Source organism: Hippichthys cyanospilos, chromosome 18 (genome assembly GCF_059441005.1).
Source record: "Hippichthys cyanospilos isolate Australia breed blue-spotted pipefish chromosome 18, RoL_Hcya_1.0, whole genome shotgun sequence".
In the NCBI taxonomy this organism is placed as follows: Eukaryota; Metazoa; Chordata; class Actinopteri; order Syngnathiformes; family Syngnathidae; genus Hippichthys; species Hippichthys cyanospilos.
This window is the reverse complement of record NC_142386.1, coordinates 430,308-455,851: the sequence shown is the minus strand read 5'-3', so window position 1 is coordinate 455,851 and position 25,544 is coordinate 430,308. Positions and strand designations below refer to the sequence as shown.

Here is a 25,544-nt window from a genome sequence, read left to right as displayed (position 1 = left end):
TGAATTGTGCATAGTAGTAGTGAGTAGCTTTACTGAGGAAGCACGTCTTGCAGAGGTCCATATCCATGCACTGCAGACATCGGTAGCGGTGCCAAGGCGCCATCCTTTCACAGCCATCGCAAGAAATCGCAACATTGAGCAGGTCACAGTAACGTGCAATGAACATGTGCATCTGCGGAAAGAACACCGCATATTAACATTACTTTGCAACGCTGCTAAACTTCAAAGTCTTATGCCGGGACTTTTCCTTTCAATGCACCTTTCGTCTGTTCTCCATGGAGTCCTCTTCCTCAATTTTGTCATACCACTTTTCAAACATTCCATCCATGCATTCATCCATCCATTCCTGGTTCTTCTTGTAGTCTGCAATTTCATCCTCTTCTGTCCACTGACTAAAATAATGACATAAACCAATGAATAGTGTACTGATCATCTTAAAAAAAAAGGGGGGGGGGGGGGGGGCTTCTCCCTGCGTCGAATCTACGCCTACCATATTTTACCTGATAGCAATGTCATGAACACTAATGTTGCCCTGGGACATGCTCAGTAAGAGTTCAGGAAGCCTGATGTTCAGGAAGAGGGGAATGTCGTGCACATCCCAATTCAAGTCTAGAAGGTGCAACAAGCAGGTTTGCACACAAGACAGGGCTGGTAGAAGAGCTCTGGGGAGGAGTGGCCAGGGTAAGGTTATACAGCTCCGAAGACAAACGCGTGTGCTTCAATTGGAAAATAGACCTACTTGTCATTGAGGCAGCTGAATCCCTTCACTGCTTCAACCAGAGTGAGCAGCAACTGATGGTAGGAGCATCGGACTTTCTCCCCTAGCTCTCGCCCGCTGTCTGACAATTGCGAGAAATAGCTGAAAAAGAATAACCCAAGTAAACGCCACTTCATAACTGTTGCCGTAAACACCCAATGGAACATGATGCAACCTCAAGAAATCGGTAATTGAGAGTGTTGGATTTTACGGCGCTATTTCCTTTATGATTTCGATGAATCCTCTGAAACAGAAATCTTGACTATTCCTCTAATATTCTACCCACATGTACCTGGTGAAGTCTTTCTGACATGACAACAGTTCTTGTAGGAAGAGGATGCAAGGGGCTTGAAAGAGGTGTGGCTTTCCCAGAGACCGCAAACACTCTTGAACCAGCTCCAAGACATTGCAAACGCTAACGGCCTGTGCTTTGTTCAGCGACAATGTCTGCAGGAGGCTACAGGGGGGAAAAAAAGCACGCGTAAAAGCTGAACGGCATAATTATTAAAAACACTACGCGACGAGAGACTGACTTTGCTGTTGTGAGGGCGTTGTCCTTAATGAAGTTGACGACGTGTTTGAGAATGGGGTAACGATCATGGATCGAGGGGGAAGCGCGGGGCTCTTCCACGGAGCGGCACGACAGGAGGCGGAGCCGTGCCCGGGTGAACGGGGCTTTATGGGTTAAAGCGGAGGGGGATGCTGGACTGCCGACCCCCCAGGAAGAGAGGCTTTCTGTGGAGCCTTTGTTGTCCGACTTGCAGTGCACGCAGGAGGGGTTTAGCGCACTCGGAACCGGTTTGGCTTCGGTCTCCCGTGCGGACGCAGTTGTCGCCTGCTCTAGCGAGGAGCTAGCTTGGAAGTCCTCTTCTGAGACTGAACTTGGACAGTGAAGAAGAGCGCTGCTGCCCTCTGCAGCTTTGGAATAATCACCGTCGAGGCAGGGGAAACCGCACGGAGAAAATCTGAAGAGAAGGCGGCACTTCTCAATGCACAGCTCAGCTACCAAGAACAGGGGAAAAAAAAATAAAAAATCTCTCATTAGACAAAAGATATAACGATGAAAAACACGAATCACCAAGGATCCTCACCCAAGGTCTCTATTGTTACTTCATCTGTACTTCCTTCCTTCTCATCGGGGGCGTTCATTTTGCTAACAATATATCTTTGCTTCATCTCCAACTGATATAAAATAGGAATCACGACACAAGGTCATAGACATGATCACATACATTGTACATTCATCAAGAGTTAAGGATCCTGTAATGCTTACCATCCACGTTCTGATGCTGTCTGCCATTGAATACACCTGCACGAAGTCTTCATTTAGACAAGATTTGCATTCTTGATTGACTATTAATAAAAGACAAAAGGGGGAAAAAAAAGTTTAACAGCCAGACAGATAGTGTCTCGAAAGGAGATTATGATATCAGGTGAGCTTTACCATAGGTCTTCAGAGCATGAATAAGACCTGGCGTGTGGTAGACCATGACTGCCCAAATAGCATTCACAGCGTGGTCTGCCGCTGACCCGGCAGCTATATCGTTCCTCATTGCTTGTTTTTTACAGGACTGCACAAGGTTTCTCATCAACTCCGTTCTGTTGTCTGTGGGTTCCTGGCAAGGGTTCCGTCGGGCAAAGTCTTCCAGGAGCCTCGCTATGTCGTCAAGCTCATACTTGCCAATCTAGCTCACGCGCACACAAAGGCACAGTTTACGACCTTACTGGTCAGGTCAAGATGAGTGTGCCGAGAACATGCCGGGATTCACAATACTTTAGTATACCTGAAGTGGTCCGATCTGATCCAGGTCCCTTGGCTCACACAAGCCATGTCGGAGAATGGGCTTCCACAGAGGTGAAGACTGAACGTGGGACACTTTCCAGGGTGGTAGCTCTTTGACGGAGCGTATTTCTAGATCAAGTCCAAAAAGTTTGTCAAAATGTATACATATATTCCACATGTACGCCACGACATCCAAAACGGTGACTCATTTCCGGACGAGCGTTACCATGAGGTGATTTGAGCGCCAGGGTCCTGAAGGCGAGACGCCCCATCAGTCGAGCCACTAGGAGCTGCAGGTCGGACACCCATGAAATGGTGATGTCTGGCAGACCCATGGCCGTTACGGTGAACTTGTAACCCCACTCGTTATTGCTGCTATCAGAGTGGAACAGGAACTGAAGCTGAGGGCCTGTGTCAAATGTTACTTTCTGGAAATAGGAAGAGGCAGCGCGCGTAAGAAAGGGTATGAAAATGTATCTTGTGGTAAAAATGACTCAGTTCATACCTTGGGCCACTTCTCACTCCCAACCTTCATGTCGTAGCGAACTTTCCCACCTCTGGAGTCAGTAAATTCCAGGTAGTCATACCTATGGAAATGTACTCATCTTAACTAAATGAACTAACACGAAGTTGAATCACACCCTACATTTTCATGATATTGCATTCACAACAATGACATGGACTAACACAGGAATGCAGAGAGAAAAAGTGCAATGTTTTTGTGACCTCTTTTCTGTCTCGCAGCGTTCGTCAAACTCTACTTCAAAGGACGTGGCGCCAGGACAAGCGAAGACGTTGGTCTCATGACGGCTATCTTCGTAGTTATGAGAGGACTCCATGGTCCAGGTGCGCAGCACCACTGGCTGTTGGGGTTGGTGCCAGCTCTCCTGGTCCACCTAACAATGTCATTCATATGAATGCTTTTTTTGTACTTGGTTAGTGGAGCGCAGTCAGTATATCCTTCTGTCAGCACCCACTAACATTGATCAACTGCGGCCACCTCCGTCATTTGGCCTGTCTGTGCCTTTTTTAAGCACTACGCACTGAAAAGTTAGCCACAAATGACACTAACCTTTGAAAAAATGTCTCCCGCACCACTGGATAGATTTTTGAGGAGCTCAATCAGAGAAGAGAAGCTCTTGAGCAGCAGACAGTGAGGAATGTCCAAAGAGCAAAGTTCCAAAAGGAAAATAAGCTGCAAGAGCAAATGTTGCATTCAAATCAGCAAAGTCAGCTTGATTGAACATCCTGACCAAAACGGACATTACCAGTTGCCTGAAGACTGTGGCGATGATGGAGTTGCCTAGTTTGTTTGTAATCTCGGTGCCGGTGTACTTATCCAGCAGGGAGGCAAGTGCACTTTGGAAACTTCCCAAGAACTGATCAACATCTGTTGAGAGAGCAGAAATCAACATTATACGCTTAAAAAAGGGATACGACGAGCGCATGTTGAGTGTGCATTGTTTATTTGGGGTCTTACATTTTAATAGGATGACTCTGGCCAGTTCCGTGGTCACATCAGCGGAGGGGCCGCCTTTGAGTTGGAGGTAACACCAAGATAGAAGGCTCCCTTGAAGAGCCCAGAACAAGGACAGCAACACCGTCTGCCGACTGGGTCCGCCGCCGCCGCCCTCCGACATTACAACGTCACACTTGAGATAAAAGCAACACGCATCAGCTCAAAGAACCCCCGCCGCGTTCACAAGGCAAGACGGGACTGAGAAAAGAGCAATGTTGCCAATCGTCTAATAACACAACTTGAGCGAGTGCGAAACGTGCTCCGGGCGCTCTCCTTTTTATCATCCGTGACGAAACGGCTGTCGGTGAGCCCACCTCTTGTGTTGCCACCAACAGAAGTGTCTCCATCACTGCTAAAATCGGGCTGATGTCAAAGTCGGCGGGAGCTCCTTTAGGCGGTAGCAGGAGAAGGCCACTTGGGTCCAGATCACTGCATGGAGGACAATGTGTTGAATGTGCAGCTTTGTGAAAATATGAAACGCTCACATATCTGTGTACCTACCTGAAGTAATTACATAGGGACTCAAATGTAACTCTTACAGACGGCAGCTGATCCTCTTCAGTGACATTTTTCTGGAAAAAAAATCAATACAAATACAAATACAATACAATACAATGCAAAATGATATATAAAAACAGAAAATTAAAACGGCAACATTTTAATGAATAAATATGGCTACAAACCATCATGTGGAACAGCATGTCCCTTCGAATGCGTTTATCAGGAAAGAAAACAGCCGCTCCATTAAGAATAGCTTTAACAGCCTCCTTGCGCAAGGCTTTTTCCACAAATGTCACCCCCTCGGGCTCATTCACAACTAAAACAAGGGATGACAATTTCAGCGATAACAGTAAGACTGTTATTGATATTCATTGATTTCTCGTACTTTGGCAGAGGTGAGCGTAAAGCTTCTGAACAGCTCTGATAGAATCAGGCTCGGCACTGCCGGATGCGGATGGCCCATCTGTTGCCGGGGCCCCGTCGACCGTCGTGCCGCCCGTCTCTGGGGCCTGGGAGGACAGTGGGTTGGGCAGCATGGAGAAGCAATTCTGCAGCAACTGGAGGAGCTGAATTCTGCTTTTCAACACTTCTTCTCCCTCACTGAAACAAAGCCACCAAGTTACGAATGGGAAAAATTGAAGCCGCGGGACTTTGTGTGGCTGCTACCACTCACATCACCATCAGCTTCGTGTAGAAACTCCAGAATAGGTCAATGTTAAGACCGTTAAAGTCCAGAAGATATTTTAGCTTGAGGTGAGAGGGCTCCTAAAGGAAAAGAGAACGAACGACAAAACAGGACAACCGTTCAAATCACGTGTCGCAACTCAACATTAAGAGAGATGCGCGATCGAATGAATGTTTGGTGCTGGCTTCTTTTCCTCTTGCAAAATGTTTTCGTCATTGTTTGATAGATTGGAACAACTCGTTAAGAACATTTTCAACTGGACGGACGGAGAAAATTTTCAACCGATCGGACAGACAGACAGCGGGTCTGGGATTGGATGTCTAAGACTTTGGAAAAATACGTCTTTGGGATGGAATGCGTCAACTGTAGTGAAAGATACTTTGTATATAGATCACCCGCCTGCCCTAAATCATCCGTAGGCGTGAAGTGAGAATGTTGTTGTCTTGTTTCTCGCTACCATATTTTGCGTGAGCTGCTGGATGAAGAACAAAGTCTTGTTGAGGAGACAAAGGCCGGTGACGGCATCGTTTTTGCAGCGCTCGTCCGCAGAGCTGAGCTCGTCGAGGTCTTCGAGCTTCTCGCTCCCGGCACACAAGTATCCACTGAAGCTGAGGGACTGCACTCCGAGGCGCTCGGCCGAGTCCTGCCTGGCGCACAGGAACTTCACCATCACAAACTGAGAAGAAGATAGGGGCAAGAGGGAAACGTTGGCGAAAGCCATTTGTCTCACAATTAGTGTTGCTGTGTCATTCCTTTCTTATCTGAGACGGCATGTGGTGAAATTCCCAAAAGCGGCTTAAACGGACAAATAAATCAACTTAACTGAATAAGTCAGACCCTGTTGTTACGGAATTCTTGCGTAGGCTTGGGGGGTAATGTGTCAAGACAACGAGGACCTTAGCTTGCCTGCCGGTCCTCAACTCAGAACGTACCTTGGCAACGCGACACTGCAGCAGCCTGATCTCCACATCATTCCAGTCCTCTTCCACCTCAAACCAACCAATGGGCTCATCCTCGGACAGTGCCGGAATCCTCACGCTGCAGGTCAAGTGACAACATGATGTGTCAGCATTTCACAGAAACCGCTCAAGCTGCCGTGGGGTATCACGAGTACCCGCGCAAACACAGACTCCGGTTGCGTTGCTGAGTGACTACTGAGAGCAAGGCCTTCACGTGTTTCCAATGCGCTTTCTGGCTGAGCCATCACCGTCATTAAGCGACCCCCCTCCCCCCCCCCAAAAAAAGGCACCGTTCCTCCTGAAGGTCGTAACTAAGCTTGCGGCGAGGCCGGGACTAGCCTCAAATACATCAAAAGGGAGAATAATTGACCGAGGCCACTTTGTTATTGCACAAAATCTAAATTAAAAATGAAAAAAACAGGCAGAGGGTTAGGCAAATAAGGTGAATTAGATCAATGAATTACAAATAAAAAAGTTTCTTACTTGTCTTGTACAAACTCTTTGTAGTCGTTGTAGTCCCATGTGTCATACTTTTGAAACCTCTTGAAATGTTTTGCAGCATCAAACGGTTCTTCGTCTTTGTAGGCAAATACCAAGCCACACTTTGCCCCGATGGCCCCTTTTCGGACCTTTGATTATAGAGGCAGACAGTTAGGCGTTTCTTCCCTCTTGATATGATGATCTTAACAAATGAAGAGGGATATTTACAGCGGGTCACTCACATTGATCTTCATCTGAGTGACTTGAAAGTTGCTCTGGTCCTCGGTCGACAGGATCACGCTGGCTTTCTTCTTGCCACTTTCAGTGAGAAAACCTTTTGAGCGGCGTCAAATGCACAGTTGCATTTTACTGCGACTTTCACATCGATATGAGGGGTGTGCTTATTTTCTCCTATATTATTACCATCTCCGGTGGAGGATTCCGTAAGCATATTCTCCGGTCCCGATTTCTCCTCTTTACTCTTTGCGTCACACGCCTGTAAATGCAGCTGCAGGGGCTTCCCTGTGATGCCACATAATAACAACGGTTATTCGGTATCGAAACATGCTGCATCTCCGTCATATAATGCAGCGTAAATTTGGCTTCCACTAGGTGCTGTGAGAAACTGCTTTGAAAAAAGACTCATGTAGTTTGCCATGGTAAAAATCTTTTTTTTCCCCTTCGAACATAACCAATTCCGATTAATTGAATAATAATGGGGGAGGTGTTGGTTGGAGTCTAAATTGTAATTTTCGACAATTCTTAAAAGGGAAATCCAACCCCCAAAGATACGACTTTACAAATAATTTGCTTTATCCGGATTTTTAGCTGAGCGACTGTGATGTCATTTTAAGATGCAAGCAGTGACAAAACGGCCGCCCTCAGATGGATAAAAATGGATCCGTGCGGATTCAGCTACTTAAATCATGATCCACAATTAGGAATCAGAATGCCGTGTTGCCAGGCCACGTAGAGCAATTCTATCAGAACGAAAATTTGGGGGTCGACTTCCCCTTTAAAGCAAAGGACAAATAAGAAAGACGGGACGCATTACCGTTTCGATATAGTAGTTGTAGCCGAACGGCAGCCATCGAGGTGATGAGGGAAGAGGCCTTGTATTCTGTCTCTAAGTGGTCACTGATGCAGGAAAGCGCTTGGAGCACTTTCTCCACACTGCCTCTGGCCAGAGCGAAGGCGAGGAGGGTGAGCTCTGCATCAGGGCTCACGCAGCAACTTCCCAGGTACAGAACGACAAATACAGAAAATTATTCCGATTCAGATTTAAAGTAAGGTCAAAAATGTAAATGATATAAACAACAAATGATGAAAGAACGTCCTTTTAAACACAAATAAGAGCCACAGAACGGGACTATGAGAAATGATGTAATATGAAAATGATCAAAATATTCACACAAAACTAGAAACAATATTGGTCAAAGTATATGTCCGATGTGGATCGTGCGATGCAAGTATGAAGAAGTTTGTTTGATAAGGTCCTTTTTGTCGGGAGGAAGCTGTCGATAACGGCCTTTGAGCACTTTCATATTTACGATCGATAAAGTGGCGCACTAGGGCACAGCATTGATTTTGGCCTTTCCCTAGTGCCACGCTGTCGGCTTGGTCGGCTCGATGAGGCTGCGTTGGGTGAGCGCGGCGGTGACGATTCCAGCTGGACTTACCCTGCTATCCTGAGGAGAAAGGCATCCACCTCCTCTAAGATGTTCGAAGAGAAGAACTTGGGGAACTTGGTGGACGACGGCGTAAGGGACAACGGTGGCATGTGTTGTAATGCTTTCCTGGAAAAACAGCAACATACAGTACGACGATGACGAACGCCGCTTCTACGTTTAGAAGCGTACAGCCAAATTCCTACTTTACAAAACAATCGTGGTGTCTCACTGAGTGCTCTGAAGTACAGTCTGAGCCAGTGCAGGATTGGTCTCCATTGAAGCGGTGACCAAAGAGGTGAGGAGCGACAAGTACCAGATGGCCGAAGCATCCGAGACAGACACCTCCTTATTCTTCGTAATCTGATAGCCCAACGTTTTCAAACCGTGAATCCGTGTATCGCAGCCGTCGCTCAGGCACCGCCTGATGTTAATTTGAATGTCTGGAATTTAGAAGAACACGCAATGCTGTGAACACTTTGATGGACCGTGCACCTTTAAAATGCTGCGCTGAATCGCTTTAGATTCACACCGTGATGTCAAATGGAAATGTACAGATAAAATCGTTTGGTTCCGTAACATTATTTGATTATTTTTGTAATTGATTCATTAGAAATCAAATTGAGTTGATTCGGACCCCACAGTTTTTAGATCCAAGAGTAGACAAGCACCTTTCCATCCTGCCTTTATCGAGCCTGCTCTCACTAAACAAGTGGGTAAAAGAATACCCTTAAGAAGAACATTTTCATTTGAGGTTGCACGAAGCACACTTTGGAATAAAACTTTCGGAAACGGCGACAGATGATTACGAAATGAAAGCAACTGACTCACACGGGTGTGTAATGTTGGCGTTCTCCAAAAGTGCAACGTAGCCTGTCACATTGCTGGGGATGCGGATGCTTCTGATCTTGTCCAAGGAATGGAGATTTTTGCCCACCATGACAGAGATCACCTGAGGCATGTAACTGTGGTCATTGGCAGCCACAGCGATGGCCAGGCGCCTCAAAACCACGTCCGGTTTCAGTTTCAATCTGGCAAGGGCAAGGTTCAACGTCAAAACGGCACAAGTCACCGCAGCAAGAAGATCTTACGTTGTCACCAAGGGCCTTGCCTTATCCAGTGTGAGCGTGCGCTGCCGTCAGACTGCCAGAAGGATGACGTTTCTCCATTTGTCATCTTGTAGATATCGGCGACGTTGGAGGAAGCCTCTATGGTGCTGTAACACTGTGTGACCACCTTCACCTTGTCCACATCGGGGTCACGGTCCAGCTCTGCTCGGTACTGGATATCCAAATCTGAATGGGGAGAAAGCTTTTAGGCGTGCGCTCATCTTAACTCAACACAGGAATTAGCGCATCGTTATCGGCGCACGGTCGCATAGGTCGTGTTCGGCTTGGTGTTTTTCGTCCTTCGTCTTCTTTCAATATTTTTACTGTGGGCGCGGAGCGTGCGAGTTTCACAATCTTACGGGAGCATACGTCACCTTCATTGGGTTGAAACGGTTTCAACAATGAGACAAGACATGCGTTTTCATTGATCATCATCCAACGACGCCGTTCACCTTTTTCTCGTTGCAAGAGGAACTCCAGGAAGTCTTGGACCACACTGGACCTCATGGTGCAGATACTGTTATAGCCGTCTAAAACGGGGAAAGGGAGCGCGCTGCTGGGAATGTGATTCCTGTGCAAAAATTTCAGGATCTTGAAGGCATGGCCCCCTAACCGGTCTTTGGTCTTGGAGAATATGTCAACAAAACCTGGAGAAAAACATCCTATTCAAATCCAATCGCTATCAAACAGCAGGTGTCCGCATCGTTTCATTGAGTAAATGCATGATGACACACCTGGGGTTAGGGAGCATGCCTGTAGCTGCCTTATCACATGACTCAACTCTCCCCGTAGATTAGCTCCATTTGAGTTCTTAAGCGTCATCAGCATGCTCTCTACGTCCACCACGCCATCCCCCTCGGCATCAAACTGTCCAAAGGCCTAAAAGGGAGATAGAGAGTGCACTTTGTTACATTTTTTTTAACCGTACACAAGACAATAAGGTGTGAGGTGCGTAACATAACGAAGCGTATCGATTGAATAAATGCTAATATATGAAGCGGCAATAGTTTGACAACTAATGGGCATTCTGGGCTCATGAGCTAGCTTTGCAGCGACACAAGCATACCGCAACAAAGCTACGTTTGGACCAAAGAACGCATTCACCGGTAGACCCATTCGTTCACATTCTTCGGTGGAACAAAAGCGGTCAAAGTTCAGACCCGGCTGACAATAAAAATGATGACCAAAGGTGAGAACGACAGCTCATTGGAATATGGCATTCCATCCGGCCGAAACGCTTGCCGGGGTCACACAACAAGTGGAGCTCATGCTCATGAGTTGGACACCTTTGCTTCGTTAGTTAAAATGTAGAAAATGCCCAAATGGTGAAAATATGAGTTTGGGGGCACTGTTGTTACGAGTACTGATTTCCCACAGGACCAATTTGATATATGAGGAACGGCTCTTAACGGCCTCTTGACACTATTTTCCCTTTCGATGTCAGTAAAACTCCTTCGTTCACATGACTGGGGTAGTCTCGGGCGGTCCTCGCGAGGCTACGGGGTCAAGACGACGGATGGATGAACGCCTCGTCGCCGCGAAGGGGGTGACGCAGCCACGCGGTGAAAGGTGCCGCTTCAGTAAACCGGACGTTTCGCTTCCTGCTCAAAAATATCAGCGCCTCAAAACTAGTAAGAAATGAAATCGCCAATGTGCCAAAAAGTAATGTCCATGCACACTTTTCACTGTATAAAGTTTCATATACTATATTATTATATGAACGCACCTCTGGAATGGGTCTGGGCACCCCTCAGAAACACATTAACTGGATAAATCTCAACGATATCGAGGCTCAATACATAACTGTATCAATCGCTGAAAATACGACGCTCATTTTTGACCGATGTTAGAATAGGCTTATTATATGTTTTCAGGGATGATATGTATTATTATTTTTGGTTACCTACATGTCACGGCTGTGCTCAAAAGAATCCCGGCGCTGTGAATATGTACTTGCGTTGTTGTTATTGATCTCACCGTGTGCGCAGGTCGGTGTACTGTACATGCTCAGTATGTCAAAGGCGCGGACGGGCGGGCGGGCGGACGGGCGGCTAAGCAGCTACCGTGTAGGTTGTGCGACTCATATAGGACGCGTTAGCTTTTACCTCTTCACATTCATCCCTGGGCGCATCTCTGCTCTCCAACATCTCACAAAACTGCTCCACGTTGACGGACTCTTCTCCCCGGTTTAAGCGCTCCTCCAACCAGCGAACCAGGACTCCCTCGTTCCCTGCCAGGACAGACTCCCGGATGACGACTCCCGAGTCGCTAATACGAGCCGCGGCTTCTCTTAGTTTGGCTTGTTCGAAGAGGACGGCGGGGCTCGGCGGCCCACCGGCGGGGAGGGCCGAGGCATTCTTCGCTACCCGTCTCCCGCCTCTCCCGGGGCCGGGACTGAGGCCGGGACCGGCTCCGGTACCTCCGACGCCAGTGGCCGCAGAGGCCGGGCTGTCTTCGGCCAAGCCGGGGCTCTCGGTTCCCACGTCTTCGTCGTCGCAGCTGCCTCCGCCGCCGCCGCCGCCGCCGCCGCCGCCGCCGCCGCTCTCCGCGTTCCCCATGACTGGCTCGACCGGACGGCCGAATAGAAGTGCGCAGCCCACGGAGGGGCAGTTGTGGAAGGGCCGTACGGGAGCGTACGCCGACGTCTGTCCTAACCTACACTACTACCGCATTGACGTACTGTACGTGGTGGACTAGCCCGGGACGTCGTTTGCGTGAGGCAGTCCGCGCATGCGCGCTCACTTGCCGGAAGCACCTGCGGCTGGCCGCGAGGCCGCTAATGCTTTCCAATGGAAATGATGGCAACGTCGACAAAGTGCGCGCTGTGCTGTGCTTTGGTGGGGACCTTATCGGCGGCGATTTGCTTTCCTCGCCAGTGGGCGTTATTTTTGGGAATCAAAACGACGCGGCTTGTGAACAAACGCGAATTGTCGTTGTACGACGGCGAAGAAGGCAGCAAGGGAGTTTACCTGGCAATTTTAGGCCAGGTGTTTGACGTGCACGCTGGCTTCAAGCATTACGGGCCTGGTGGTGCATATCACTCTATGGCAGGTGATTCCGATTTTCCTTGCTAGCATACAAAGGGATGCTAATCTTATTAGATTAGGGGTTAGCTATCCCCTTTTTTAATGTAACGTTAAAGACGTACAACCATTGCAACGATCAAACTGTTGTCACCGTAAATCATCCGTATCAAATATGCAATGCACACGATTATTTATACAAATAAAAAAAGATAGTAACTAACGATCATCGAAAACATTTTGGCACCCGCTGTCGCTTGAAAATGACGCACGTGCCGGCTCAGGTAACCAATCACGACTCCGCTTGTTATCGACACGTGACGTTTCCAGAAAACGAGTGAGCAGTGATTGGTCGTTACCTGAACGCATGGACGGCGTGTTTTTAAAGCTATCATTTCTACGTGAAAATAAATGGTTTTGACAGACACAATATTGACTTTTTGGTTAAAGCATTCCTCTAATAAATGCAACGACATTTAACAAAAAAAATCATACTTCAAAAAGGTAGTTTGGAACTTGTTTCATCTGTGCTTTCATACTGTCGCTTAAGAGCTATATGGTATTTTAATAATAGAGCGAGTTAGTTTGGCTCAAAGTTCAGGGGAGTGCCCTACGATTCTAACCCATTTACTTTGCAATGCCACCGTTAATTACATAAGAGTCCATTAAGTAGAAAATTGTGATGAGTGTGTTCATTCAGTATGCCTAATTCCCCCAGGCAAAGATGCATCACTGGCCTTCATCACAGGAGATTTTACGGAAAGCGGCCTGACAGACGACGTGTCCAGTTTGTCCCCGTTGCAGGTGGTAGCCCTGTTTGACTGGCTGCTGTTTTATCAGAGGACCTATCAAACTGTAGGTGTGTAAATGGTTTTCCAACGGAAGTGCAACTTTAGTCCATACTGTGATTGTCCATTTTAGGGTTGGACATTTGTCCACAATTTGCTGAGTGACTTTTGCTTAGTGACTAAAGCATGTTAAATCGAACAAAACGTTTTGCTGAAATCAGGGCTTAATGGGCCGCCAGGAAGATTTAAAACGGCGATCTGTCTAGTCTTCAATGTAAGATGAGTGGTTACAGGAAAAAGTAAATTACACTAACGAGCCAGACCAATTTCATTACTTAGAACTTTGTTTTAAAGAGTTTGGTCAATCAAAAAGTGAATGTCTGTGCAATGTTTTGAATAGCATAAACCCACTGAATAAAAAAATATATATATACACACAAATACACTTTTTTTTTTCCAGGTTTGGTCATAGGACGGTTCTACTCTGAAAGTGGAAAGCCCACAGAATTTCTATTGCACATTGAGTCATTGCTTGCCAAAGGCCAGCAGCTCAAAGCCAAGACCGAGGCGGAGATGCTCCGCTTCCCCGCCTGCAACTCCGAGTGGAGCTCTGCGGGCGGAGGAAGGGTCTGGTGCTCCACCAAGAGGTAGATCCACCGTTCCAGCGAGTACACATATAACAGCTGTCATGTTTTGATGCAAGTTTTACCCTCTTCTGTCTAGTGGCGGCGTTGAAAGGAGGTGGACAGGCGTTCCTCGCAAACTTTTCTCGGTAGGCGCCGGTGGGTCCCGTTGCGTTTGCGTGGAAGATCCATCCGCAGCCAAGGAGAACCCCAATCTGCGGGAATACGAGGGCTGCCCGACGCACGCGGCCTTTTGCGCTCTAGTAGAATAGTTGAAAAATATCTCGGCACTTCTTGTCAATGGACTTACTTTACATGAAATAAAAACAAGTGGGGGGAGGATGGTTTTGAAATGACCTTTATGTAAAGTTGTTCTTCCTTTCTCTAAAAGGATACACTTGGAAGAGACGGGCTAGATATCTGAGCATACAGATACGATACAATGTGCATAAAAGATTTTACAATGTGCATAAAAGATTAACAGAGGCAAGATTTAAGTCTGTCACAATGGCAAATCACAAACTGCGTTAAGTACAAAAATGGTAGCAGTGGTCAAAAATATCACACATTTATCTGTACAATTGAACAATACTCCAAGAGGCATCCCTAGCATTCTCACTGACCCCAAAAACATCGGACATGTCACACCATCTTTATAAAGTGCACCTGTTAGCTTTAGGGGAAAAAGAAAAAAAAAAAAATCAAGGCGGTAAACGTGTCGGGTCGAGACAACTTGACTTGAGGCATCGTCGCGGGGACTGTCATCACAACCGACGAGGACCTCATCAAAACCGGAATGTGCTCGGATGCTGACTCGTTGGCAAAACGGGACGCGATCATGAAATGCTACAAACTGTAGTACATGCAGCTTGCCTGTACTACCGGATAGCAAAATGTACCAGCAATGATTCAAATGCCCCATTTCTTTCTTACTTGTCTTACGTGTGGGCAGGCTGTTCAGCCAATTTGATTCTCACCACACACGTGAAATTCAATTGTCCATGTTACGCTTCAATCTGAACAAAGTATCCGATTTAGTCATTTATCCAATACGCGGTAAATTGTTGTATTCGGGATTAAGATGGTTGTTTTGGGAAAACAAAGCCTCGTGAACCACTCAAAGTTTGGAGTTCTGTAGATGGCGCCCTCGCTTGAAATAGAAAGACTAGTGCAATGGAAATGTACTAAATGGAATTGCATTTCTAAAGTAAGAGTGCCATCTAGAAAAGCAAAAAAAAAAAAGTTCCACCAGGCTTCATTTTCCCATCATCATTAGAAATCATATTGCAAAAAAAAACAACAACATTCGTCTCTGGGCAGGTGACTTGGCATAACATGCAGATGGTAAAATAATGAACATCTCCTAAAGCGTTGCAATGAAGATGTTTCACATTGAATTGCAATGACCGAGAGAAGCCACACTTTTCCTTTTTTGAAATACAAGCGATTCGGAGCCGAAGAAGTTACCTCGCGCTTTCTGCTCATTTCCTTTATGAGACTTTCGTTGACAACAAAAGGGAGAAAGGTCCCGCAAAGAAATGGATGCGTTCACGCGGGCCCGACGTAGCACGAAGCCGACGGGTCGCCCTGCCGCGCCCCGCTACCGACGTCCCTCGTGAGAAGTGCGTTACGACACTCCGCCGAGGGTTAGTAGATCAAAGCAGATGTCGCACACCCTCACCGGCTTATTCAAGTCAAACTTGATGATGGGGATCTCTTTTATAGAGCACTTGTGGCACAAGAGGCGCCCGCAGTGACGGCTGGACAGACAGGAGTCGGAATGAAGCACGGTGCGCTTGCGCTGCTGCCGCAACAAAAACAAACGGGAGACGAATGTCACGGTACTAACCAGTGATGCTTCCTTGTTGTAACCCCAAACTTGGCCAGACACTCGTAGCAGTTGGAGCCGTCGCACCAAGGGGGCTCTTTGGACAACATGTCTAAAAATAAAGAGAGAGACTCATTCCCATTGCTGCGCGCTTTTCTTTCCTTCAGCGTGAGCTAAAAGTGCGCTCTTCCAAAGCTTTACGGACATTATTCCAAAGGGCAGCCGCAAGAGTTCAACTTTTAAAAAAAAGGTATTGACTTACCGAGAAGGCGGAAAAGCAACTGTTTGGTCGCTACTTGGTAGTTGAAAATGTTAATGCCCTGATTGTTATTGACCCCCAGGCGCGCGCCGGCCCTCACAATGGCACGGCACAAGTTGGCGTTCCCTTTCATGTAGGCCAGGAGCAAAACTGCAAAGACCAACATGATCGGCGTCATCCATCCCGCCACGCGTAAAAAGTTGCCGCACGAAAAGAAAACATCTCAGGCTCGTGGACCTGCGTTCCCTTCGTTATCCGGCTTGTCCAAAGGGTATTCGGGCATACACTCCAGAAACAGCTCAAATATGGCAGCGGCGTTTTCTTTACCGTACTGGCCTAAGACGTGCATTGGCGACTGACCCCTGAATTATTTGAGTGAAACAATTGAAAAATTAGCAGGTAATCACCAGCTAAAAAAACAAACAATTAGTCAGGAGGTCAGAGGTACCTGAGATTAAAAGCCTCGGCATCTATGTTGGACTCTGTGAGGAGGGCTCTGATGTTGTTAAGGCGGCCATGCATCACTGCCAGATGAAGAGCTGAGAAAATAAAAGTTTTTTAAGTCAGGAGGAAGCAAAAGTGATAAATGACTACAAACACAGACGGCAGATTAACTAACATTCTCCTGAAACAAATATTTTATTATTCATTTATAAGAAAAAAAAAATATATGTATATATATATAGTAGTTCACAGAATAATGAAATAGCAGCGAAGGGGGGAAAAAAAAGTACCGTTATTGCCGTTCTCATCCTCAGCAGCAAAATCAATGCCATTCTCCAATAGCACTGAGCAAATGGTGGCTAAATCTTGTTGAGCAGCCAAATGCAGGGCGGTCTGTCGGTGTTTGGTCAGCTCATTTATTTTGGCTCCGGCAAGAAGCTGGTGAGTCACAAAGGAAAAACGCCGCTTGAAAAACTTGAACGTCAGAAAAATTGCGCGAGGCAAAAGGAATGAAACGGAATACATATATGTGCACGCGGAGAGAGAGAGAGAGAGAGAGAGAGCGTATACCAAGTTTCGAACGATAATCTCCGATCCGGCTTGCACAGCCAAGTGGAGGGGGGTGAGTTTAGCGGCATCCTGAACTCTGGAGTTCACGTTAGCTTGCACACTAATCAGGAACAGCACACTTTCGATATCTGAATTTTGCACAGCCACGTGGAGGAAATTACGCCCTTTATTGTCAACCTGGAGAGAAACAAAAGGTTAGTGGTTATGAGTAGGGTTGGAGGGGGAAAAAATAGCGAAGTCGACTTTCAAAATAAGTAAGCTAAAAATCCACCTATATAAACAATATTTGCGGCACCGTTTTCTACACAGGCAGCGTTGCAAAGACGGCAAGGGGGAAGGACCCCCCAGCAAAAATGAAGGTGGGGCGTTACTCCGTAGAACAAGCGACACGTGATCCGTTTTTAAACGATTTGAAAGAAATTGGGAGTTGGTTTTGCTCTTCTCCTTCCTACCTGTTCAGCAGCACCCGGCTCTCTTTTGAGGATGGCTTCTGCTGCTTTGTTGTTCTTGTGCGTCATGGCGCAGGCAAACGGCGTCATTCCTTGACGATCGCGTATGTTAAGACGGATGTCCGGATGGGAAATCAGGAGCTGTATGATGACATTGTGCTGGTTGCTAATGGCAGCGTGGATAGGAGTTCTACCCTCCGCATCCTGGAGGGAAAAAAAAAAACAAAAAAAGTCATTCATCCACTCATTCGCGAACAAATGCGACAAAGCTAAAGCAAGGGCGGCGAGACCGACCTGCGTGTTAACACTAGCGCCAAATTCCAGAAGGCACTGCACCACTTCCTCCAGCCCCCAGCTGCTCGCCAGGTGGAGCGGCATTTGTCCGTCTCTGGCTTCTTCTTCCCCTTCCCCGTTGGGGCCCGGCCGCCTCGGGCTGTTGACGTCGCAGCCGCTGGGAAGACACGAGACGCGAGGCATTTTCAAGACGGGGGCGGAATGGGATGCGTCGTACCCATCCCTTTATTCTCTCTAGCGACACCTGAGCTGGAGTTTATCCCCGCTGGACTTGAAGCGGGAAGATGCGAGGGACAAAGTTTGAGCTCCGAATACCCAAGTATCCCTTTAAAGTTTCCGAACAACGAACGAAGGTAAAGCGCTTTCAAACCTGCGGATCAGAAAGCAAGCCGACACCTCGTTGTTCTCGTCGACAGCTCTATGCAAGAGGGTCTGTTGACAACCGGAAGGGCCTTTGCTCCAACATGTGGCATCACAGCCATGTCGAACCTTCAAGGAAACCAAAGGGTAACCATTTACAGCACTCGTAAACAAGAAAGGATGGATGTCATTATTTAGTACACATAAATCCAAAAACTTTGCGTCCTTAAACATACATAATAGAATTTGTTGATGAGGTCATTCTGTGGACCTGTCCTTCAAAACAAAGCTTTTTTTTTTTTTTTTACAAGCATTTCGGGTGGGAAGCATGAGCTAGTTGTGCAAAGACCTGGCCTAGGTGTCGCTAATTGACTCACACCCTAAAATCACGTTTAAAAAAAATAAAAAATCATAAAATACATATATCACAACAAATTGGGCATAAATGTGACAGTTTCTTTCCCCCAAAATCGTAATAGCCAGGTCTTAAAAATCACAGGCATTTGTGACAAGTAAACATAGTTTATATAAGGGCATCCTCCACATTTCTAACACGAATCGTCTTGCAAACCTGGTACAAATAGTTGTTTTGCTTTTTTATTTAATTTTCTCACCAGCGTGGAGGCAATATCTTCCAGGCCATTCTGCAGAGCGAGCCATAACGGAGGGTCCCCTTTGTCATCTACCACCGACATGTCGGCTCCTCTCGTGCAAATAGCGTCCACGACAAGCGGAAGCTGACTACTGATGGCCAACTGCAGCGCTGTTTGTCCCTCTTGGGTTCTAAACGTGCCATGAGAACAAGAAGAAGAAGAAGAAAAAAAAAAAGGTCGCTTCACGAAAAGTAGAACCGCTACATGTCAGATCATCCATCTCCGGCAGGATGTTCAACGGGCGAATGAAAATAGCACAAAGCCGAAAGTCGCGCACAAAGTCGCGACTCAGCATTTACCTGACGTTGATGTCCGCCTGGTGCTCGAGAAGGAACAGGGCGCTCTTGCTGTCCTGTCTTTGGATGGCCATGTGAAGGAGGGTGTGTCCGTTGGACATGGTGTCATTGATAGACGCTCCTGAGCCCAGAAGCTGAGCTGCGATGGTGTGCATTCCTGACAGGAGCAGATCGGCCCATTTGAGAAATCCCCGTGCGGGTTACACTTCCGGGCCAAATTACAAACGGTAACCGCTTGACGTGTTATTTGTACCTGTCCAGAGGGCCAAGCCCAATACCGTCTGGTCCATTGAGTCTTTGAGACTGAAGTCTGGAATGATCTGGAAATTATTGGAGGCATGAAGCGCATTTGCTGAAAAAAAAAAAATAAAAGAGGCCAGACGTCAAATACGGCCGCATCTTGGTCCGACGAAACCAGGCCGAAATAGTAAGTGACCTTTTTGCTCCAGGATGACGGAGACCACATCTGGGTGGTTGTGAGCGATGGCCATGTGAAGCGGGGTCTGCGCAGCCACACCCAGGGTGCTGTCAGACAGCGCTTTCAGGGTCTGCAGGTTGGGGTTTGCACCCTGCTGGAGGAGCTCTGCCGTCAGGCTCGCCAGGCCGAAGCGACAAGCGGTGTGAAGAGGGCTTTCCCCCTGAAATTGGGATACCATTCAATCCCTACGTTCAAAAGACCAAGCGTGCGCATCAAAATTGGATGTTTGCCTCAATCGGTCATTTACATTTGCTCTATCTGTAAGATGCAAACATACGTATAACATTTGTTTCAAGTGTTCAACAACATGTCACTGTTCCAACACGGTGTCTTGCTCTTCAATTTTAGGATCCCACTCACTCATTTTTTTGCCTAGTTCTACCAGGAACTACCGGAATTTAAATTGCCGACAAAAAATACCTCCTTTAAAACAATACGCAGACTTGTTTGGGGACTTCCTGATACGCCCGCCTAATTAAAGCCTTGAATTTGATTACGCTGGAAAGAGGCAGGCTTGCTTCGGGCTATTTAAGAAAACTATGGGTGTCGCTATATTATGTAAGACACGCGTCAAGGCCCGAAGCCTGCCTCCAACAAACACAAACGGCAAATTATTCGCGGTGACGCATGTCCCACTCGTATTATACGCACCCATTTGTTAACGTGGTTGACGTTAGCCCCGTGAGTGGCGAGGAAAAGCGCAGCTGCCTCATTGGCCGCGCGAGCCGCTCTTTGCATGAGGCAGTTTCCTGGAGAAAGTATGGAAATCGGACAGAAAAGCTGAGCGCAAACGACACACCTCCGCCAAGACAACGACCGGCAAACAAGAAACTTCATCCGCACCCGTTGACGCGTCGGGCGCGTCGGCATTGCTCCCCCGCTGGATTAATTGCGCCGCAAAGCCGTTCTCGTCAAACGAGGTACCGTTCACGACCGGGGCGTCATCTTCAAACGGGTTCACCGAGTTGTCCGAAGACACGGTGATGTACTGGAGAGCCAACCACAAAGCCGCGCTGCCCTCGTGGTCTCTGAGTTCCAAGTCGAGACTGACGGAAGGGAACAGAGTTCGGTTTTGACAGTTGATCGCGACGGGCCGGAAATCAGAGTGGCTCACTGTTTGCATTGTAGCAGTTGTCGGAACACTGACTCGTTCCCCGAAGACACGGCTTCGTGCAAGGGAGTTCTGCAACTCAAAAGGAGAACAACTGTCATCGTCCGGTACCGTAATATTTTGTTCGACTCGAGGCTGATGGCCGGCCGACCGACCCACCGACCGACCGACCCACCGACCGACCCACCCACCGACCCACCCACCCACCGACCCACCTGCCCTTGCTGTTTTGCATGTTGGGATTGGCCCCCGCCTTGAGCAGAGCTTCTGCGATCTGTGCCATGCCACTCATCACTTCTGGCGAGTGTTTCTTGGGGCTAAAAGAACAAACCAGGTGAAGAGGGGTTTCCACCGCTCCCACGGTGGCGGCATTGACCTGAGCCGAGTGACGAATTAGGAAGACGGAGGCGAATTCATCCCCTGAGAGAAGAGAACGATTGTAAGAAAGGAGAAAAGGCGCTTGAGTCCTTCTTAAAACGCTGCGGAAAGAAATCCCCGTTGAGGCACAACTGCAGCCATCCAGAGTTGTTTCTTTTTTTATTTGACACACCTCTTTGAATGGCCTTATGCAGAAGACTCCATCCACTCTGGTCCACCATATCCACATCTGCTTTGTTATTAACTAAAGTGGTGGCTATACTTTCTAGTTTTCGGGACAGTGCCAAGTCTAGAGCCAGATCACCATTGTTGTCCAGTTCGTTCAGCTTGCCAGGCAACTGACGACGACGATAAAAACAATTATGGTTCAGTGAGAAAGGTTCACTCTACGGCGCTAGATAAAGCAGCACTTCAGTCAAAAGTCACCTGAGCGTCCATCTCAATGAGATAGAGGAAAACAACATCTTCTCTCTCAATTTTGATGGCTTTGTGGAGAGGATAGTCCGTTTTCGACTTTATCATCTTGTAGAGAAGCTGAGCGCTCATGGTGCTGAAGTCTTCTTTTCTGAGATCGTCCTAAAACGAGACAGGAAAGAGAAGTTTGAAAACGGGAGACGAAATTTTACTGCAAGGCTGAGCCGCAAGAGCCATTCGCAGTGCCCGTCAAAAGTTTGGAAACGCCTTCACATTCACTGCTCTCTAGCACACCAAGCTGTCAATTAATTCCACAAATTGTGGGCACACGCGCAGACACACAAATTCCCAGAGAAACATGACTCGGCCTAATACAAGGAAGTTGAAAGAACTCGCCCAGTGACTGGCAATGATCTCTCCACAGTAGTTCATCAGAGTCGTAGCATTGAGCTCCTCGGCTGTTTGGTAGAAGCGAATGCAGTTTCTGACGTTCACAGAGGACATGACACCTTTTTCGCACCTGTCTCCACGCGTGGCAAAACAGATTCACGGAACAAGTTAAATTCATCGCCCAAAGTTCCACCGTATTCCGAGCTTTATACTGTAAATTTGTTGTAAAACACTTTAGATGCCTTAAGTAGAAAACAGTTCAACCAAACCATGTGCATCAGTGAGTAAACGGTAACAGGCCTCTCTGATTGCCGCTGCGTTCATGTACCGCAGAGCGAACAAGTTCAAGGAGCTCCTGCTCGGAACCTTGAAACGCTGAAAACCCAAGACCTTCTGACCTTTCTCTGAGAAGCTGAAGCTGAAAGCGGTTGGCCAACTTCATCAAGTCAATGAGAAATGCATCATCTTCACTAAGCTCCAAGTTGTCCGTGTACGCCCAGCGCAACATCGCCATGGCAACCTCGGGTTTGCAGTCTGCGGACACGTTGGGGGGGGGGACAAAAAAGTGAAAATAGCCCAAATGTGGCCCGCGTCGAGTCATTTTGTGGATTATGTGTAACTTCAATCGTTTTTCAAATATTTTCTGTTGTTGCGATGGAATTTGGACTACTTGGTGGTACCAACTAAGCAAACATGAAACTTTGAACCATGTGCAGACCAATTGGCTGCTTCAAAGAACTTCATTTGGCCATCACTGACAAACTAAGTCAAGAATTCCTTGAATTATTTCCTATTTTGTTATTTTTAGGGCCCGAACAGCGGCCCTTGCAAGGTCCCTTTTGTTATCGTTTAAATTTTGACCGCTATACAAATAGTTTCTGTTTAAGATAATCAGCCAATGGTGGCACAGTACTCTGAGGTCTGTTTTTTTTTTTTTCCTTACCAAATTTGCTTTGTGTGACAATGTATCAATTCATCACGCATTACTGAAACTAATTATTAGCATTTTGTGGCACTCACTGAGAAAGTTTTTTTGTGCCCCTTGAATAACGCCGTCATTAAAGAGCACAAAAATCACAAATAACGAGGCGGCAAATCCTCATCACTGTCGCTTACCAGATAGGTCCAGTTCAGAAGTGGCGGCCATATTGGTGAGACTCCAGACGTCGCTGCGCGCAGCCAGTACGAACTTATGGGCACTGAGCTGCTTCCCCGTGATTTTTACTTTCAAATCACTGAAGGCGCAATACAAATACGTGAGCACTTAAATGTACGTAATCATACGCAGCAATTACAAATATAGCAAGAAAAAAAAGAACGACTAAAAAACCTGCTGGAAAAGGAAAAAAAAAAAAGCCAAGAAATTGCTTTATCAAATTAAGGGCCCCACCTGTATTGTTCTTGCTGATACAAGTCTGACACAATGTCCAGAAGACGGCTAATAAAGGTGTCTGCAGATGTTGGGCTGGCGGGGCCTTGGACAGACACCTGAGCAGCAAGGACAGCGCAGCGTCTCTCTGTGTCGGCCAACTTCTGCTGCATCTTCACGTACTCCTGCCTCAGCAGGGCCAGATGCTTCTGCAGCTTGGCCACCTCCTCTGCGCCAAGTTGATGTCATGGAAACAGAGGACAAATTAATATGCGTGGCTATGAAAGTGTTTAGTTAAAGCCATTGATGAACGCAGAGTACACTATAGAGTACTATGAAAGGACAGAATTTGATTTTAGCTACAGTTTTTATACACTACTTACATCATTCACTGATCACACTTGCGTGGTGTGAGATCCAACACAGGATGTTTGGTCATGATGATGTTTGATACCTTTCTCAAACTTAAAAATACACTTTAACTCATTCACTACCAGCCAATCCAAACCAAGTGGTGTATCAATCGAGTATTGTGTATTTGAATACCCTACAGAAATTTGAATCAAGCATTCAAGCACCGCTAGCTAGCGGCTAAGTTATGCCGGACACAGTTGTAGTCCGAGCCACTGCTAAACACGGGCAACCGGTCAGTCAAACATGTGGGTGAGCGTGATTGAGTCATTAACTTGTTGCTTTTTTTTTTTTAATTCGTCTCCTCGCCATGTTTTATTATGAAGCAGGTCGTTAACAATTGTTGCTGTGATTGGCTTGAAAGATTGTTCCTCACGTGTACATGAATAAGGATGTATCTCAGGTAAGAAAAAAGATCTTGAGCATTTTTTTTTTTTTAACCAAGGTACTTTTGGACTCTTTTCAGCCCTAAGATATTTGGACTTACGTAGCTGTTGATTAATTCACTAGCCAGCCCAATTCAAATGGACATTTGGGATCTATATCCATCAGTGGTAATAGATGAGTTTAACTGAAATTACAAGAGGCATAAATTTAAGTTGCATGCAAATCTTTTTTTTTTTTCCTCTCTCTCTCTGCAGCAAATGCTCCATTTGGGATCATGACTTAAGTTTCTTTCGATTGTGCAAGTGTTATTCTCAGGATATTTGCTGTTGCAGATCATCATACTGTTTACATTAAAAAAAAAAAAAAATCAAATCTTAGAAGAACCAAGAGGAATATTAAAGTGGGATTCTTTAGGTGTGACTTTCTCTATTGCTCTTGATGTTGAAACTCTAAATCATGACTCAGCCAAGTCTACTAAGTTCCACTGGGGCCCATTTCCTTCCTTCAAAGCACTAAAGTATTCGTAAAAAGGATAAAAGTGCTGAGGAGGCTAGTTACTTTGTCCTGCCTTGTAAACTCTAAGAGGCAAGGCTGCAAGTCATGTGACACTCGGAGAATAATATATATATATATATATATATATATATATATATATATATATATATATATATATATATATACACACACACACATACATACACATACACACACACCAGATTGGTAGCTTAATATTAACAAACCACTACGCCGTTTTGGTGATATAGAACACTTTCCAATACTGCAGCCAATGTCAATCTTGCATTAGTCTGCAAACAAGTTGGAATACCATCAAGAAATAATGAGGACTTCCTTCACAGCTGTGCGTGCACGTTCTTTAAAAACATGCAGTGACAGCAAAAACAGTATTAATCAAATTTAAAAGCAACACAACATAATGCAAAGCTAAATTCATTCAGAACAAGTGTATGATAAAGACAACAAAAGTACAAAAAGACAAATGACCATTAGTAAAATAAATACATGATTGGGAGAAAATACCAACAAGTACTTCAAATAATTCAGTGTCCCTATTATTTCAACAGTCACTAAACAAATATGTTTACATATTGGTGGGTAAAACGTCAGTTACTTGGCTTATGCTCTCTAACAGCGATGCTCGGTTTTGTGTAGCAATAGATTAGAATGCACTTTTTATTTTGTCGTAACAAATGACTCATTAAGAAGACGTTTTGCACAAGCGCACGAGTCAGTCGTTGCTCTATGGGCGACTGTCACACTTAGCTAGTTCAATAAACAGAAAGGGCAAACATTTCTGCTAGCAACATAAACGAATGCTATTGATAAAAGCTTGTTCGCATACAAGCTAAAAAGGCAACAACAGTGACGTATTGTTTCGAGTGGACACATAAACTGAAAAAAACACATTCAAACCGGATTATCAAGTTGACAGTCACAGATCGTTACACGCCTACGCAAATAAAAGGGAGTGGACAGGCAAGACCCCAAAAAATTCAATCTCATACCTTCCGCCATGTTGCTCTGCGTTGACTTCGTGACCG

General features: G+C 46.3%; 3 protein-coding genes across 4 annotated transcripts in view; 1 reads left to right on the top strand and 2 right to left on the bottom strand.

Annotated features, from left to right (window-relative positions):
- zzef1 (zinc finger, ZZ-type with EF hand domain 1) overlaps positions 1–12,140 on the bottom strand; it is a 22,010-nt gene extending 9,870 nt beyond the window's left edge. Inside the window, exons 1-34 of the mRNA XM_088441714.1 lie at positions 11,566–12,140; positions 10,195–10,339; positions 9,913–10,107; positions 9,463–9,646; positions 9,183–9,382; positions 8,584–8,794; positions 8,364–8,480; positions 7,739–7,917; positions 7,108–7,206; positions 6,927–7,018; positions 6,688–6,833; positions 6,178–6,283; positions 5,703–5,921; positions 5,234–5,325; positions 4,946–5,160; positions 4,743–4,876; positions 4,561–4,631; positions 4,374–4,488; positions 4,021–4,192; positions 3,809–3,930; positions 3,613–3,735; positions 3,267–3,436; positions 3,046–3,127; positions 2,767–2,968; positions 2,542–2,669; positions 2,202–2,442; positions 2,031–2,110; positions 1,849–1,939; positions 1,291–1,759; positions 1,050–1,214; positions 740–859; positions 501–662; positions 260–392; positions 34–172 (exon numbers count right to left, since the gene is read on the bottom strand). Coding sequence (XP_088297840.1) covers positions 34–172; positions 260–392; positions 501–662; positions 740–859; positions 1,050–1,214; positions 1,291–1,759; positions 1,849–1,939; positions 2,031–2,110; positions 2,202–2,442; positions 2,542–2,669; positions 2,767–2,968; positions 3,046–3,127; positions 3,267–3,436; positions 3,613–3,735; positions 3,809–3,930; positions 4,021–4,192; positions 4,374–4,488; positions 4,561–4,631; positions 4,743–4,876; positions 4,946–5,160; positions 5,234–5,325; positions 5,703–5,921; positions 6,178–6,283; positions 6,688–6,833; positions 6,927–7,018; positions 7,108–7,206; positions 7,739–7,917; positions 8,364–8,480; positions 8,584–8,794; positions 9,183–9,382; positions 9,463–9,646; positions 9,913–10,107; positions 10,195–10,339; positions 11,566–12,018 — 5,572 coding nt within the window. The 5' untranslated portion in view covers positions 12,019–12,140. The remainder of the gene's footprint in view (positions 1–33; positions 173–259; positions 393–500; positions 663–739; positions 860–1,049; positions 1,215–1,290; positions 1,760–1,848; positions 1,940–2,030; positions 2,111–2,201; positions 2,443–2,541; positions 2,670–2,766; positions 2,969–3,045; positions 3,128–3,266; positions 3,437–3,612; positions 3,736–3,808; positions 3,931–4,020; positions 4,193–4,373; positions 4,489–4,560; positions 4,632–4,742; positions 4,877–4,945; positions 5,161–5,233; positions 5,326–5,702; positions 5,922–6,177; positions 6,284–6,687; positions 6,834–6,926; positions 7,019–7,107; positions 7,207–7,738; positions 7,918–8,363; positions 8,481–8,583; positions 8,795–9,182; positions 9,383–9,462; positions 9,647–9,912; positions 10,108–10,194; positions 10,340–11,565) is intronic.
- On the top strand, positions 11,604–14,250 carry cyb5d2 (cytochrome b5 domain containing 2). 2 transcript variants are annotated; one of them, XM_088441725.1, is made up of 4 exons: positions 11,604–12,297; positions 13,202–13,342; positions 13,732–13,918; positions 13,995–14,250. In XM_088441725.1, exons 1-4 carry the CDS (start codon positions 12,240–12,242, stop codon positions 14,164–14,166), a joined length of 558 nt encoding a protein of 185 aa, XP_088297851.1. In that variant the 5' UTR covers positions 11,604–12,239; the 3' UTR covers positions 14,167–14,250. The 2 variants fall into 2 exon arrangements, with proteins under 2 accessions (XP_088297851.1, XP_088297850.1); XM_088441724.1 differs by having other exon boundaries at positions 11,616–12,511.
- ankfy1 (ankyrin repeat and FYVE domain containing 1) lies at positions 14,237–25,544 on the bottom strand. The gene is made up of 25 exons (XM_088441717.1): positions 25,509–25,544; positions 23,209–23,416; positions 22,935–23,053; positions 22,217–22,352; positions 21,825–21,948; positions 21,441–21,590; positions 21,187–21,352; positions 20,852–21,056; positions 20,640–20,708; positions 20,369–20,571; positions 20,177–20,274; positions 19,484–19,685; positions 19,301–19,399; positions 19,051–19,204; positions 18,713–18,881; positions 18,109–18,227; positions 17,739–17,895; positions 17,448–17,648; positions 16,996–17,172; positions 16,716–16,863; positions 16,430–16,520; positions 16,219–16,343; positions 15,985–16,131; positions 15,744–15,834; positions 14,237–15,654 (listed from the first exon to the last, which is right to left on the bottom strand). The coding sequence occupies exons 1-25, from the start codon at positions 25,516–25,518 to the stop codon at positions 15,522–15,524; spliced, it is 3,501 nt and encodes a 1,166-aa protein (XP_088297843.1). The 5' UTR covers positions 25,519–25,544; the 3' UTR covers positions 14,237–15,521.

What these genes read in the sequence shown, in the direction of transcription:
- cyb5d2 (XM_088441724.1), top strand. Translation starts at nt 12,250, where the DNA reads ATGGAAATGATGGCAACGTCGACAAAGTGCGCGCTGTGCTGTGCTTTG. An exon ending in TGCATATCACTCTATGGCAG is followed by an intron (nt 12,512 to 13,201) that starts GTGATTCCGATT and finishes TAATTCCCCCAG; the next exon opens with GCAAAGATGCATCACTGGCC. An exon ending in GTCTGGTGCTCCACCAAGAG is followed by an intron (nt 13,919 to 13,994) that starts GTAGATCCACCG and finishes TCTTCTGTCTAG; the next exon opens with TGGCGGCGTTGAAAGGAGGT.
- ankfy1 (XM_088441717.1), bottom strand. An exon ending in TATCAGCAAGAACAATACAG is followed by an intron (nt 23,054 to 23,208) that starts GTGGGGCCCTTA and finishes TTGCGCCTTCAG; the next exon opens with TGATTTGAAAGTAAAAATCA. An exon ending in CTTCAGCTTCTCAGAGAAAG is followed by an intron (nt 21,949 to 22,216) that starts GTCAGAAGGTCT and finishes GCGTGGAGACAG; the next exon opens with GTGCGAAAAAGGTGTCATGT.